The 15,077-nt window shown below is 56.7% G+C and overlaps 1 protein-coding gene across 1 annotated transcript in view; it reads left to right on the top strand.

Moving 5' to 3' along the window:
* CCDC102A (coiled-coil domain containing 102A) overlaps positions 1-15,059 on the top strand; it is a 23,942-nt gene extending 8,883 nt beyond the window's left edge. The window contains exons 3-10 of the mRNA XM_040498121.1: positions 1-431; positions 2,567-2,793; positions 5,716-5,824; positions 8,304-8,420; positions 8,780-8,989; positions 9,370-9,540; positions 10,508-10,611; positions 12,814-15,059. The exon at positions 1-431 is cut by the window's left edge and continues 11 nt beyond it. Of these exons, the coding sequence (XP_040354055.1) occupies positions 1-431; positions 2,567-2,793; positions 5,716-5,824; positions 8,304-8,420; positions 8,780-8,989; positions 9,370-9,540; positions 10,508-10,611; positions 12,814-12,943 (1,499 nt within the window). The 3' untranslated portion in view covers positions 12,944-15,059. The remainder of the gene's footprint in view (positions 432-2,566; positions 2,794-5,715; positions 5,825-8,303; positions 8,421-8,779; positions 8,990-9,369; positions 9,541-10,507; positions 10,612-12,813) is intronic.
* The last annotated feature ends 18 nt before the right edge of the window (positions 15,060-15,077 follow it).

Here is a 15,077-nt window from a genome sequence, read left to right as displayed (position 1 = left end):
CGCCCGCGCTGTCGCTGCCGCCCGCGCCCGCGCTGCTGGCCGACGGGGACTGGGAGAGCCGCGAGGAGCTGCGGCTGCGGGAGTTGGAGGAGGCGCGCGCGCGGGCGGCGCAGATGGAGAAGACGATGCGCTGGTGGTCCGACTGCACCGCCAACTGGCGCGAGAAGTGGAGCAAGGTGCGCGCCGAGCGCAACCGCGCGCGCGAGGAGGTGCGCCAGCTGCGCCAGCGCCTGGACGCGCTCACCAAGGAGCTGGCGGGCGCGCGGCGCGAGCGCCAGGAGGCGCAGGGCGAGTGCGAGGCTCGGGGCCGCGAGCTTGCGCGGCTGCGCGGCGCCCGGGGGAACGCCGACAGGACCCCGGACGCGCCGGAGCCCGAGCGGGAGCAGGAGCCGGTGCGCGACGTCGGGTCGGAAGTGCCCCAGGGCAGCCAGGTGTGCGGCGCGCGGGTGGGGCTGTGGGGCTGGGGACGAGGTGGGCTCCTGGGCGGGGCCTTGACACCGGGGTCCGGAAGGGAGCGCTGCGAGACTCCGAAAGGGGGATAAGGAAGGGCTTGGTGCCCCGGGAGGTTTCACTCCCCTGGGTCGGCCTCTGCTCCCCAGGGCCTCAAGAGGCCATTCTTCGGGGGAGAGGGAGATCGCCAGGGTGGCGAGGCCTGGGACCTGGTGGTCCCTCCACTCCCACATCTGAGCAGTCAACAGAACCATGAAATCGTCCCTTTGGGGCAGGAGTATGATCCAAACAGTTGCCTAGTAGGCGTCCATTAGCATCGCAGCTGAATTCATTCATTCTTTCAGCTTGAATGGGGGCGGGTAGGGGTGAACATCTATAACCCGTGTCATCAAAGCTGAGGGGATGGGGGATTGTCAGGGCAATAGGGGCACAGGGAAGGTCCCTGAACCAGGCTTTGGGAAGGGGGCTTCACAGCTTTCCTGGAAGAGGTCCCATTTCAGCTGAGACTAAACGGATGTGGAGGAATTAGCTGTGAAACGTGCAGGCAGACATCCTAGGCATGCAAAAGCCCAGAGGCTGAGAATAACAGGTCCCGTCATTAAGTGGGCACCTACACAGAGCACTAAACTCTGCGTGTGCCATATCTAGTTAATTCGCACAATCCCAAGGGGTGTTTGCTTTGTGGATGAGGACACTGAGGCATAGAGAGATTAAGTACCAATGTCTGCCAGCTGGTGACTGGGGCGTTGGGTAGTTGAACCAGGTGAACTCCAGGACCCACTGTAATAATCAGTCTGGCTGGAGCATTAATGGTGGGTGTGGAGGGCAGCATCCCCTGACCCAGCAGGCCTTGTAGGAGCAGAGTCCAGACTCACATTCCTCTCAGCTCCATCCCCAGACAGGCCAGCTCTTCCAGCTCAGATTCTTGGCTGCCCCTTTCCCTCCCCTTCCATCCCTGCAGGCTGGAGTGGGCACTGCTGCCTCCTGGTGGCTGAAGCCCCCCCCCCCCACCCCAGGCCTGCCTGGTGTTCGGAGGTGGCATTCATTGCTCTTCTTTGGGGCAGATAATGACAGCTCCTGTCAGCCAGCCTCAGGTGCTATTCCTGACCTGTCCTTGTTGTGGTTGCCAGTCACAGCCCCGGAGGTGGCAGTGCAGTGGCAGGAACCTTGGGATTACAGTCTGAGGTTTTTTCCTCCAGCCTAGCCAAGGGGCTGCTGGTGGTGATCAGGGTCTGGGTCTGAGACTCAGAAAAAGCCCCTTCCCTCCCTGTTTCCCTGTTTATGAAACAGGACTTTGGACCAGGTGGCATCCAAGGCCCCCACCCAGACAGTCTGAGATACATTAGGAGTAGAGTCTCTCTCCCCAGGTAGTTCCCAGGGCCGCTGTCCCAGTCCAGACAGGGAAACCGAGGGCCAGACCGGGAAGGAGTTGGCCTAGACTCATCTAGAAAGGTCACAAGGGAAGCCAGGCTGGAAGAGTCCATGGATGTCTCAGGTTCGTGGTCAGAGACAGGCCGTGGGTGTAGCAGGGGCAGGCTGAAGGGGCCAAGGGGTAGGGGGAGGCTGGAGGAGAGGAAGAGGGCTTGGCACTGAGTTAATAATCCCTCAGTGCTTCCTGTCTGGGAGCTGGTTCTGCTCACAGGGACTGCCTGCCTGTGCCTCTTTTACCATGTCACACATCTCCTGGTGCCTTAGTGTTGGCACGTGAAGAATGGGATATTCGAGCCGGAATTCCCTTTGAGAGAAGTTAGGTCTTATCCATTATAAGTGTCCCTGCTTCTGCTTCCATTCACACCAGTGTCCCACCATATGCTTGCATACTTCCAATGGCAGGGAGCTCACCATCTCCTGCAAAATCTTCTCGGATACATTGGTGGCTGACTCAATGCGCAGTTCCAGGAAGTGAAGGGGGAAGCCCAGAAGAGGGGGTGTCTCTCCTTCTCCAGGGATGGAGAGGCAGGCTACGGAAGAGGAAATTGGGGCCCAGAAGGGCTGTGTGATTTGCCCAAGGTTACCTACAAGCTGATCCCAGACCCCGGGCCTGGGAAAGGCCAGGAGGTTGGCCAAGAGGGGGGCTCAGCTGCCACTGGTCCATCCTCCGCCTTGGTCCCCACAGGAACTGGAGCTAGTGGAGAGCCTGCTGAAGAGCAGACCAGAGGAGCCCGAGGGCTGCTGGGAGGCACGCAGCGTGGGGGCCGGGGGCCCACGGGGCAGCTCCGGCCGCCAGGAGCGCAGCCGGCTGCCCTGGGAAGACACAGCCACCATCGAAGAGGGTGCATCCAAGTTGACCGCCCTGCGGCTGCGGCTAGATGAATCCCAGAAGGTGCTACTCAAGGAGCGAGAGTGAGTCCTGGGAGGGAAGCAGGGCCCCGGCGGGTGGACCCGGCCACACCAGGGCACCCTCAGAATCACAGAATGAAAGTCAGTGTTGTGGAACGTGAGGCTCGCTGCAGGCGAATGGCACTACTAAGGGCTGAGTCTTGGAACTTTAGAGCGGCGTGCTCTACCGGAGGACCCAGTGCAAGGTTTGGTGTATTGACTTATTTTAATAATTCATTAGTTAAATAATACGTGTCGTGCATTTACTCTGGCAAACCCGTGCTCGGCAGTGAGGATACCGCTCTAAATACGACCAAACCTCCCCGCCCCTGGCCTCACGGAGGTTTTCTCCTGGCAGGGAGAGGGTGCCTTGGACAGTCAGGGAGGTTGAGGGGTTGCCGATGGGAATTCAGGTTTGCACTGGTTGAGTCTGAGATGACAGGGAGACAGCTGGGGACATGAGGAGTCTGGAGTTCGTGAGGTGGATCTGGGCTGGAGGTAAGAACTCAAGGGTCAGCAGTGAATAGGTGATACTGGTAAAGCCACGAGCCGGGGGAAGGGAGGTCAGAGACGGAGCCCTGGAGCCAACCTAGTTTAGAGATCGGAGGAAGAGCCAAGCAGGAGACGAGACAGGGGAAGGGAGTCCCGGAAGGGACAGGGAAGCCAGGAGCACCTGTTTCACAGAGGAGGCAGTGAGCAGTTGAATTGATCACGTAAGGAGAGGACTAAGCTCTGACCCGTGGATTTAGAACAGGGAGGTTCCCGGTGACCTTGATCAGGGCACAGGCCTGATTGCAAAGAATATTTTGTAACGCCCCCTTTTCTGTCCAGAAATTAAATGCATAGATAGTGTGAAGACAGAGGTCAGTGTGGTGCTTCTATAATCACGGAACCCCAACGGTGGCCCACAAACTCCCAGAAGCGAGGGCACAGATTCCCTCTCGTGGGCCTCAGACAGAACCAGTCCTCCTGACACCTTGACCTTGGACTTCTAGCCTCCAGAACTGTGAGACCGTAAATTTCTGTTTAAGCAAAACAGACAAAACTCAACCTGTTTCATTAACTGAAATTTAAAGCAAAAATGAGGGGAGCCTGTCATAAAATATATGTATCGTGACATGGAAATGCTCAGGCCCAGCTCCCCTAGAAGAAATAGTGAAATGCAGTCGACCCTTGAACAATGTGGGGGTTAGGGGCACTGACCACCCCCCGTGCAGTTGAAAATCTGACTCCCCAGAATTGGACTCCCCAAAAACTTAACTAATAGCCTACTGTTGACCAGAAGCCTTACTGATAATGTGAATAGTTGATTAACACATATTTTGTATGTTATTCGTATCATATGATGTATTCTTATAATAAAGTAAGCTAGAGAAAAGAAAACATTAAGAATAGGAAAGGAAGGGGTGCCTGGCTGGCTCAGTTGGTTAAGCCTCTGACTCTTGATTTCGGCTCAGGCCATGATTTCACGGTTCATGAGTTCGAGCCCCACGTCAGCCTCTGGGCTGCCAGTGCGGGGCCTGCTTGGGATTCTCTTTCTCCCTCTGTCTCTGCCCCTCCCTTGCTTGGGCACATGCGCTCGCTCACTCTCTCTCTCTCTCTCTCAAAATAAACAAACATTTTAAAAAAAGAAAAGGAAAGGAAAATATACTTACAGTATTGTATTTATTGAAAAGTGTGCATGTAAGTCGATCCGTGCGGTTGAAATCTGTGGTTTTCAGGGTCAAATGTAGTTAGCATCTGGTAACTTTATAAAGAATGATAGCGATGATAACCATACCAGCAAATACTCCGAGCCAGCCACTGTCCTGCAGCCTTATGTGTGTTCACTCAGGTAAAGTCACCTCCCAGGGCGGCTACAAAAATGGCAGGTGCAGGTGTGTGGGGTTAATAACTCAAATACACAAGTGCTGTCTCTTTGGTGACCATATTTCCTGAGAGATGAACAGCCTTTGGTAGAGTTCTGAACAAAGCAGAGCGCGACTTTCCCTCAATTTACACAGCGATTCTGTTCCTGGGGAACACCACGTTATACCGAAGATACTTTCTGTTTATATGGGAATCAGCCTGAGGTTCAAGGCTCAGATCCTTTTCACACCCAGGGATGTCCAACAGGACATGCACGCGTTACAGGGATGCGGGACAGTTCCTGGGTGCACAAGATGTCCTGGGCGTTGACTGCAGGACGTAGGCACACCTTGTCCCTGCCCACTAAATGACCCAATCATGCGTGATTATCAGACATACCTCCTAGAAGGTGGCATTGTCTCTTCTGAGAAGCCCATGTTAGACGTATGACACGTCAAGCTTCCTGAGAGTGGTGGCGGGCGGGGGGGGGGGGGGGGCGGGGAGGCGGGGCAGTCGTGAGGCACAGCATGCTGAAGAGTGATGATAAGCACAGCTCTTCGTTGAGCACCTACTGTGTGCCAGGGCCAGGCCTTGTGCTCTTTACTCACAGCATCTCATGCATGCGCAGAGCAGAGTGCAGAGTGGGGATCGCAGGAGACCCACCCAGGGATGATGACAGGAAGTGCCCCCTCCATCTAAGACCCACTGGACAGTATTTTCCAGCTTTTCCACCTCCAGAACCCTGTGTGCAAACCAAGCCTTACAGGGAACCCCGGTACATAAAACAGGAACAGACGTCATATTTGGTAGTTGAGCCTGAGACACTTGCCCAGGATGGCCACTGCCCTGGAGTCTCGGTCACCTCCCCACATCGTAAGCCAGGCACCCGCGGTTGTGCGTGGGGTTGGGGGTACCCCTCCAAAAGGAGTGCAAAAGCAGGGTGCCTGCCACAGTGTGGGGTGCCAGGGCCTTGAATGCCAAGGCAAGGACCTTGGACACGGACTACTCCTCCTGTGCAGACCACCGGTGAGGGCTTTCAGCAGAGGGCCTCAGTGAGCTCACCCCCATGTCTGCCTCTCCTCCTCCTCCTCTCTCCAGGGATAAACTGGCACTGAGCAGGAACATCGAGAAGCTGGAAGGGGAGCTCAGCCAGTGGAAGATCAAGTATGAGGAGCTGAACAAGACCAAGCAGGAGATGCTCAAGCAAGTAAGTCCTGGAGCTGACGGTCTTCCTAGGAGACGCAGCACTGCGCTGCTGAATTTCAGCAGTGGGAGCAGGAGACAGGGAGTTCAGTCATTTCCTCGCCAAGCACTGGCTGTGTGCCATATGCTGTTCTGGGTGCCGGGGCAGGCGATGTCCCTGCCTTCAGAAGCTCACCTTGTGGAGGCCACGGGGTGGGGCCCGGGGGATACCGACAGTAACCAGGCAGGTACGTTCATAAGCTCTGAAGCACTCAGAATGAGAGAGATGGGGTGGTGGGTCACGAGTGTCCTCTCTAGGGGCGCCTGGGTGGCCCAGTCGGTTAAGCGTCCAACTCCGGCTCAGGTTATGATCTCACAGCTTATGGGTTCAAGCCCCGCATCAGGCTCTGTGGTGACAGTGCAGAGCTTGGAGACCGTCTCAGATTCTGGGTCTCCTTCTCTCTCTCTGCCCCTCCCCTGCTCGCACTCTGTCTGTCTGTCTCTCTCTCTCAAAAATAAACATTTAAAGAAAAAAAGAAAAAGAAAAAAAGAATGGCCTCTCTTGGAGTACCTGGGTGGTTCAGTCAGTTAAGTGTCCAACTCTTGATTTCGGCTCAGGTCACGATCTCACAGTTTGTGAGGTCGAGCCCCGGGTCGGACTCCGTGCTGTCAGCATAAAGCCTGCTTGAGATTCTCTCTGTCTCTCTTTTTGCCCCTCCCTGCTCTCTCTCTCTCAAAATAAATAAAGTATAAAAAAAAAAAATAAAGTTCACAAAATCTTAAAAGAAAGAAAGGAAGGAAGAAAAGGAAGGAAGGCAGGCAGGCAGGCAGGCAGGCCTGCCTCTCTAGGAAGGTGATGTTTGAGGCAAGACCTAAAGGAATTAGAAGCCATCCTTGAGACCATATGGGAGCAGAGTTCCTGGCAGAAGGCACAGCAAATGCAAAGGTCCTGCGGCCAGAATAAGCCTAGTGTGTGCAGGAAACAGGCCAGTGTGGCTGGAGGGTAGTGAGAGAGGAGGTTACAGGGGAGCCAAACCTCACTGGGCTTTGTAGACTGTGCTGAAGGGGAGGAGTCTGGATGTAGTATTCATTGGGCACCTGGTGTGTGCTCTCACTGATGCCTCGGGGCGGTCGAGGAGGCTGGACCCTGATGTCCCCATTTTATAAATGACAAAACTGAGACTCCAGCTGGCAGAGAGGGGATTCCACCACGGTAGCAGGGGGATTCCGGGTAGGCAGAGATCGCCCTGGGGGGCCGCTACTGCCTCCTGTGCAGGCCCCTACAGCCACCAGGGGGCGCAGCCACCCAGAGAAAGCCTGTGGATCAGCTGCATTTCCAGAAGGTGCAAAGATCCAGACCTCAGAGCCTGAAACTGCCCTGGAGGCGACTAAGGCTGGTCCCGTGGTAGAATCTCTTGGGAAATATCCTAAAACCCTCACTCTCCTGAAGCAGCATCTTTGGGGGATGGGTCCAGGAATCTGCCTTTTTAATCTTTTCAAATTATGAAGTGGAATCATTTGCAGAAAAGTGAATAAAACATGAATGTGCAGTTTAGCAGATAATTATAAAGATTCTCTTTTGTAACTGGCTTCTTGCCCTCACTATTATGTATTTGAGGCTCATCCGTGTCGTTGCACAGAGTGGTAGTTTGTTGGTTTTCCTGCTGTGCAACAGGGAATGTGCAACTCTGCCAGAATCACCCCAGGCGATCCTGACATGGCCAGCCCCGCACCCATACGCAGACCCTGTTCGGGTCTATTGTATGCATTCAGCCAGCACAGGGCTACCCAGGGCCGAGACCATCGGGGATACAAAGGTGGGCAGACAGGCAAGCTCTCTGTCCTCCCGAGCTCACATTCCATTGGGGAGTAGGACAGAGAGTAAAGGAGGCACCCCTTGTAGTTAGGGAGGAGGAAAGGGGCCTCCTTGAGGAGGGGGCATTTGGGCCAAAGCCTGAGAATGAGTAAAGTCAGTCCTGTAAAATACCTTGGAAAGAGTGCACCAGGTAGAGAGAGCTGTATGTGCAAAGGCCCAGCGGTAGACAGGAGCTTAGTGTGTTTGAGGACTAGAGCCTAGAGCACGGTGAACTAAGGGGAGAGAGGTGGGAGATGAGGCTGAGGAGAGATGGACGAGGGTCCAACCACGCAGGGCTTCATGAGACCATAGAAAGGAGGCGGGTCCTTATCCTAAGGAACCCAAAGATGGAGGTATGATTGGATTTGTCTTTTTAAAGAGCTCCTTCTAGGCTACTCTTGTGGAAAGTGGGGTGACAGGGGCCACGAGTAGACACTGGGAGGCTAGCGGGTAATGAGGTCGGAAGCGTGAGATGTCAGAAATGGCACAAGTGGTGGGATTCAGGCTCTGTTCTGGATACTCTGTGGCCCACGTGGGCCCCACCTCAGACTCTTTGCAGAGCGTTCCTGCACCAGAGCCCATCCCCCAGAGCTGGTTCCAGATGCACCCAGGTGGTTCTCACATAACCAGGCTGTGCTGTATCCTGCAGCTCAGCATCCTGAAGGAGGCCCACCAGGACGAGCTGGGTCGCATGTCCGAAGACCTGGAGGACGAGCTGGGTGCACGGTCCAGCATGGACAGGAAGATGGCCGAGCTGAGGGGTGAGGTGAGGCCGCGGCTGGGAGCCGGGAGAGTTTGGGACTGGGGGGAGCCGGGGGCATTGTCTCCATCAGCCGACCGCTCAGAAGAGGGCAAGAAGCAGGCCTGTGCGCTGAGGTGGGGACCAGCCACACCCCGGGCTCCAGCCTGCAAGGGGTGACGGGCCTCTCTCCCACACAGAGACCAGAAGCTCCCTCACATCCTGCACACCGTGAAATCAGCCCAGGTTAATTATAGCTGCTGCAGCCGGATCTGCTTCCTGGAGCCAAAATTGGCTACAGGAGGAGATGGGGAGGGGGAGCATCCAGCCCAGACCCTGCTGTCCCTTGTCCCCCGGAACCCTGACCCCGTCCTGCCCTGTTGTAGATGGAGCGGCTGCAGGCGGAGAACGCAGCCGAGTGGGGTCGCCGTGAGAGGCTGGAGACCGAGAAGCTGGGCCTGGAACGGGAAAACAAGAAGCTGCGGGCGCAGGTCGGGGACCTGGAGGAGGCGCTGGCCCGGCGGCGGAGGCAGACAGCCAGCGCGCTGGACTGTGACCTGCGGGCCAGCCAGGCTGCGCTTTTTGAGAAGAACAAGGTGGGGTAGCGGGTGGTACGGCCGGGGCTGGGGCACCTCTGGGGCCCCGTGCAGCCAGGGCAGAGCGCCTGCTGGGTGTCCACCTCCAGCCCACTGGGGGCCGGGGACCCCTGAAGTAACGACTAAGGACAGGTGTGGCAGTCGCCCTAGAAGCTGCTCCTCCTGGGTGCCCACCGGGGGCGAGGCTTACCGAGCACTTTACTGGGAGCCCGGCCCCGCGCCAGTGCTCTTTGTTCGTTGTGTCGGTTAAGCCTCTTAATCCTCCAGATGTCCATCGGGCACCCGCTGGGTGCAGCCTTGTTGTGGGCACTGGAGGCACGGCGGCAAACAGGCAGGTGCCCTCTGATGCCGAGTCCTCCCCCGTCTCCCCTGCCCCGCAGGAGCTGGCAGACCTGAAGCACGTGCACGGCAAGCTGAAGAAACAGTTCCAGGAGAAGGTGGCAGAGCTGGCACATGCCAACCGGCGGGTGGAACAGCACGAGGCAGAGGTGAAGAAGCTGCGGCTGCGGGTGGAGGAGCTCAAGAAGGAGCTGGCCCAGGCCGAGGACGAGGTAGGAGTGGGGCGGCAGGGCCCTCCTGTGTCACTCTGCGCCGGGCCCCCGGTGCCCGGCATGAGCCTGACTCTCGGGAGGTGCCCAGGGTAGAGCGGGATGTGGGCGTCCAACGGATGGTAAATAGATGCGTATGTGGCAGCGTGGGAAGAAAAACGGGCGAAGAGATGAGTAGTTGAATAGCTTAATGGATGGATGAGTGGGTGGATGTGTAGGAGGCACAGGTACCACATAGATGTGTAAATGGAAAGACGAGAGAGTAACTCTGTGGATGGATGAACAGAAGTATGAGAGAACAGATGGACAGGTGGATGGGGAAGGGAGGGGGAGGAGGGAAGAGGGAGGGATGGAGAGGATGTAACGATAGATGTATGAAAGGTGAGTGGATGGGTGGGTAGATGGGTAGGTGATTGGATAGATGGATGGGTGGATGGGTAGGTGAGTGGATGGGCAGATGAGTGTACAGATGTGTGGAAAGACAAATGACAGTGCAAAGATGGCCAGATAACTGATTGGATCGGTGGGTAGAAGGATGAATGGACAGAGAGAAAGAAGGACAGAAGGATGGAAAGATGGGATAATAGGTGGGTCTGGGAGAGTGGAAGCAGATAGACAGGGCGGACGGGTGGCCGGGTAGAATAAGCAGTGGTGAGTGGGCAGGTAGGTAGGTATCTCCATGGACAGATGCTATTCCACGGCTGAATGGTCAGATAAACAGACCCACAGGGAGAGACGGGCAGGTGGGTTGATAGCTGCATCAGTAGCTTGGGGTGTTGGAAGACGTGTAGACTTGGAAGGCAGGGGCGCAGCAGATACGGAGAGGAGCAAAGGGATGCTTCCTTGGAGGAGGTGGGCCTTGGTTTTGGCCTCGATGGACAGACAGGGATTGCTCTTGGGGAGGGCAGAGGAATGGCAGGAGTGGCTGGCCCAAGGTGACCCTCACGCTCTTTCCCTGCTCACCCACCAGCTGGACGAGGCCCACAACCAGGCACGGAAGCTGCAGCGGTCGCTGGACGAGCAGACGGAGCAGAGCGAGAACCTACAAGTGCAGCTGGAACATCTGCAGTCCAGGTGAGCCCGGCGTGCAGCAGGAGGGCCAGCGGGGAGAGGATTCCCAGCCGGGGCACAGAAACAGGGCAGAGAGACTTCCTCCCGGTCAGGGTTGGAGCCCCAAACTCCTGCTAGAGGGGAAGGCAGTGAAGGAAGAGATCCAAGACCCCTGGGGCCAGAATCCTGTCCCCTCCAGGCAGGAAGGGCCAGGGCCAGGAAACCAGGGAAGGGGAGTGCAGGAAGTGAGACCAGCTGGGAGCCCTGGAATCATCTCCTGTGACCTGCTGGCAGGCAGGTGGGCGGGTGGTGAGAGGGAAGGAAGGGCGGCCAAAGAGGTCGGGTCCTAGGTGGGGCAGCGGGCAGGGACAAAGGGTCTGGAGAGTCATGGCCAGGAAGAACAAGCAGCCCCCAAGGTCCCCGGGCTGGGGTGACCACAGGCCAGCTGGGAGCTGAGGAATCGGAAGGCAGGGAAGCATGGAGGAGCCCCGGCCCTGATGGTAGACCCAACCCATCAGCTCTGGACAGGACGCGACCGCGTTAGTGAAGGATGACCTCAGGGTCTCTGGGGCACCCAGCTAGCACTCTTCATCCCTTCCCTGACCACCCCATCCCTGGACTCTGTGCACTCTCCCCGGGGCCATAAGGTAACAGAGAGCCCAGCCTAAGCCCCTGCCTACTTCGTAGGTGCCCCGCCAGCCAAGGGCATCATGACCACTATACTGACCAACTTCCTGTGCCAGGCCCTAGCCAGGCCCTTAGTGGCATCCTATTATTTCACAGAACAGAGAGATACGGGCTCTGCAGCCAGGCTGCCCGGGTGGTGGGAATCTGCACTTAGTAGCTATGTCAGTGGTCAATGTGGTCTTGCTTGGGTCACTTGCTTAAACTCTCTGTGTCAGTTTCCTCCTCTGTAAAATGGGGATGATACAGTTCTTACCTCGCGGTTATTGTGAGTTAAATGGGCTTATAAAAGTACCTGGCACATAGTAAGTGCTGCTACTGCTGTTATTGCCTCTGCCCCCGGGGAGCCCCTCGGGGCTGTTGGGGGGTACTTATATTTGGGACCCATGTTGTGCCTCAAGAACCATGCTCCTACGAGAGAAGGGAAGTAGAAGATATTTTGTTCTAGGGAGCTGGCAGACGAGGAAACTCAGGCCTAAGAAGGTAGGTGTCTTCACGGCCACACAGTGGACCAGTGTTCTGGCCAAACTGCCCCCTGGCCATCTGTGCCCTGACTTACTGAGCACGTGCCATGTGCTGCCGTGTGTGGAGTTTTCATGGCTGGGAATTCAGGCTATGAAGCCAGACCTGAAGCCATGTGACGTGGCCAACCTGGCCTCAGTTTCCCCGTCTGCCTGGGACGAGACCCATAAAGTGTTGTGCAGGGGCCCAGGCACCAGTCCAGGCATGGCCGGCACTGGCCACTCTACCCCCACAGCACACACCCCTCAGAGGCCGCCTAGCCCCGGGCTTTCCCGCAGTGTTGGCCACATTCTTTGGGAGCCATAAACTCCCCAAATGGACAGGCAGGCTCTACCCAGCCTCTCAAGTGCTTCCAACGGGGAGGGCAGGGCTGCCCAGGACCGCTGCCTCGTTTTATTTTCCAACTTTTTGTGCTTTAATGTTCCGGGGACAGCTCACTAAATCATGGCCCAGTAATGGAGGCCCCCGCCGGGGCCCCTCCCTGCCGTGTTAATAATTCATGCCTTCCAGTAAGATGCAGCCAAGGCAGCCACTTGCTGGGGGATGGGCATTTCCTCCACCAGCCCTTGTAAATTTTGGCTTTAGGAATTTGAATGTGGGGAAGAGCGAGGGCGGAGCACTTTCTCACTGTCCCTGGGGGGGTAGGGGACTCAGACCCCCAGCCCCAAACTCTCTGCCTGTGATCTTTGGAGCCTGACGTGGGTTCGAATCCCAGCAGTATGACCCTAAGCGGCTACTTTACCTCTCCAGCCCCAGCCCACCGTGGAGCCCAGCCTCACTCACTATTGTCCGGGGGACTAGGCAGATTACTTGGCTGCTCTGTGCCTCAGTTTCCTTGTCTGCCAAACGGGGATGAAGTAGCATCTCCCTCACCTCCGTGGTTTCTGGGAGGATGATGGGTGATGAGGTGATGGATGAAAAAGGCCCAGCCTGGGGCCTGGCAGCAGGGAAGTGCTAGGGAAGGCTTGGCCGCTTGCAGCTGACAGACTCCCCTGACCGTCCTGTCACCCGGCCCCACAGGCTCCGAAGGCAGCAGCAGAACGCCCCCCTCTTCGGGAAGATCCGAAGCGCTCGCTTCGGCGCTGAGGAAGCCGGGGACGGAGCCAGCGACCTGGATGAGGATGAGGACCTGCAGATCCAGGTGGCCTAGAGCTCCCAGGGCCGGACAGGACTGGCCCGTGGCCACAGGCCCCTGGGTGCCTAGGCGGACCGGCCGCTCGGACTGGTGCACCCACCCGTGTTCCCCGCCACGGCTGACTTCCTCCTCTCCCAGGGTGGGGGTCAACCGTCCCACCCTAGCAACACCTCTTGGAAGGGAAGCCATCGCCTGTGTTTTATACATGTATATTTTATGTATGTGCGCGGGGTCCTTGGACCCATCTGATGTTATAAAAACAGGACCGCTCCCGGGCCCGGTCTCCACACCCCCATCCACCCAGGACCTTCATGCAGGGGCGAGGGGGATGGCAAGGGGAGCTGTTGGGGCCTCGACCCAGGCTGCCTCTCTGAAGCTTGGGGTTCAGGTGGAGCTGTTTATAGTACAATGTGATAAACTCAGCCTTTTGTAATAAACCGAGTTTGGGTTCTCAGGGCAGAGTCCTGAGAGTGTGGCAGATGTGGGCAGCTGGTGTAGGGGACAGCACCAGCCTGCACCTGACACCTAGCCCGAGCTCAGGAATGTCAAGTTACGTAATGAATGACTGAATATGCAAAAGAATGAATGAATGAACATCTGAGCTGCTAAATGGTCGGGAATCCGGCTCACATGAGGGGAAGGAAGAGGTACAGTGTGTGTCTAATCTGAGGAGAAGAGACTTCCATTCTGCTCCGGATGGATTCAGATCTCTGCCTCTGCCCCTTCCTGGCTGTGCAACCATGGGGAAGTACCTGACCTCTCTGAGCCTCAGTTTCTCCATCTGTAAATTAGACATCTCATACAGCTATCGTGAGAATAAGATGAGTTCATCTGGAGCTCAGTAAAGGTTAGTTCTTATTGAAATACGTGAAGGTGTGCGCCAGAGAGGGGGGATTTGCCCGCTGGGTTCTGCCACATGGGATGAAGTTCAGGTGACCAGAGGTAGGTGTAAACACAATAAATAATAAATCCTTGTATCTTTATCCCAGCCCTGCTCTAGGTAATGAAATTGCAGGTAGTTTCCATGTTATTTTTGATACTTAATGTCTAAACCCTCTATAACCAGCAGATTTACGTTAAATCTGGTAGAAACTTACTCAAAACACAATAGCATACATTTTTGAATCTGCAAGTCTAGGTGGCATTGAGACACCTGCCCTTGGATGAATTCTCAGCAGCAGGCCTGCTTTCTGCAGAAAGAGGCTCCGTCAACATTGTGTTTTAGCAGGCAGAAGGGGTGAGTTCCCTGTGCTCAGGGGGTATGCAAGGAGCAGTTGTGGCTCTGAGCAGGGGCCTGGCACCAAAGAGGAGTTCCCTTCAATTGGGAAAGAGACTCTGTGGCTGTGGTGGGGAGCTGCACCCCGTGCTTTCTCTCTTGTGGCCCAGTCTGAGGGGGCCCCCAAGGCCCCAGTGCTGGGCCGTAAGGGGTGTCAGGAGCCCTGCTGGTGATCAGTGACCTAGCAGTGCTGGTGAGGTGGGATTTGCTATCTTGGCGGAGAGGCCTCAGGTTCCCTCCTGGGCTCCAAGGGCAAAGGAAGGAGTGGGTGAGACCCAGCCATGGGGAGCCCCCCTCCCTCCACCATGGGTCTTTCCCCACAGGCCAGAGCCAGCGGAAAAAGCGCTGTGGGGAGAAGGGAAGAAGACCCATTTCCTGCTGGGGCCTTTCTGTTTTCTCTCCCAAACAGGAAGTCAGTCCCAGAAGGGGCTGAAATGCTGCCTGCCCTTTGACCCCCAGGAGCCAGGCCCTCACTGACAGCAGCCCTGAGAGCCGCCTCCCCAGGCCCCGGGCAGACCTGCCGGTAAGGCCGGCTTCCCCAGACTCCCTGGCACCCCTGGAGAGAGTGTTGAGCAGGGACCCCATTCCAGCCTGGCTGCGGGCAGGGCCGCTCCCGAGAACGGCAGTGAGGAGAGGGTCTGGCCTCCCCCATCAGCCTCCAAGGGAAGATCAAAGTCTCGGCGGGGGGGGGGGGGGCAGACGCGGAACTGGAAGATTCTCCAGGCCTGGAATGTGCTGCCTCCCTGCTTGCAGCCGTTCGTCCTGCGTTCGCGGTGGTGGCGGCAGCAGCTTTGGCTCATGTGATACTTTGAAAACTATATTAAACGCATTGCTAATATGAACAATGGGAAGCTTCTCAGAAAAATGAGGGTT

The sequence above is a fragment of the Herpailurus yagouaroundi genome, unplaced genomic scaffold (assembly GCF_014898765.1).
Source record: "Herpailurus yagouaroundi ecotype Mexico unplaced genomic scaffold, PumYag 190, whole genome shotgun sequence".
In the NCBI taxonomy this organism is placed as follows: domain Eukaryota; kingdom Metazoa; phylum Chordata; class Mammalia; order Carnivora; family Felidae; genus Herpailurus; species Herpailurus yagouaroundi.
This window is presented reverse-complemented; position numbering and strand designations above follow the sequence as displayed.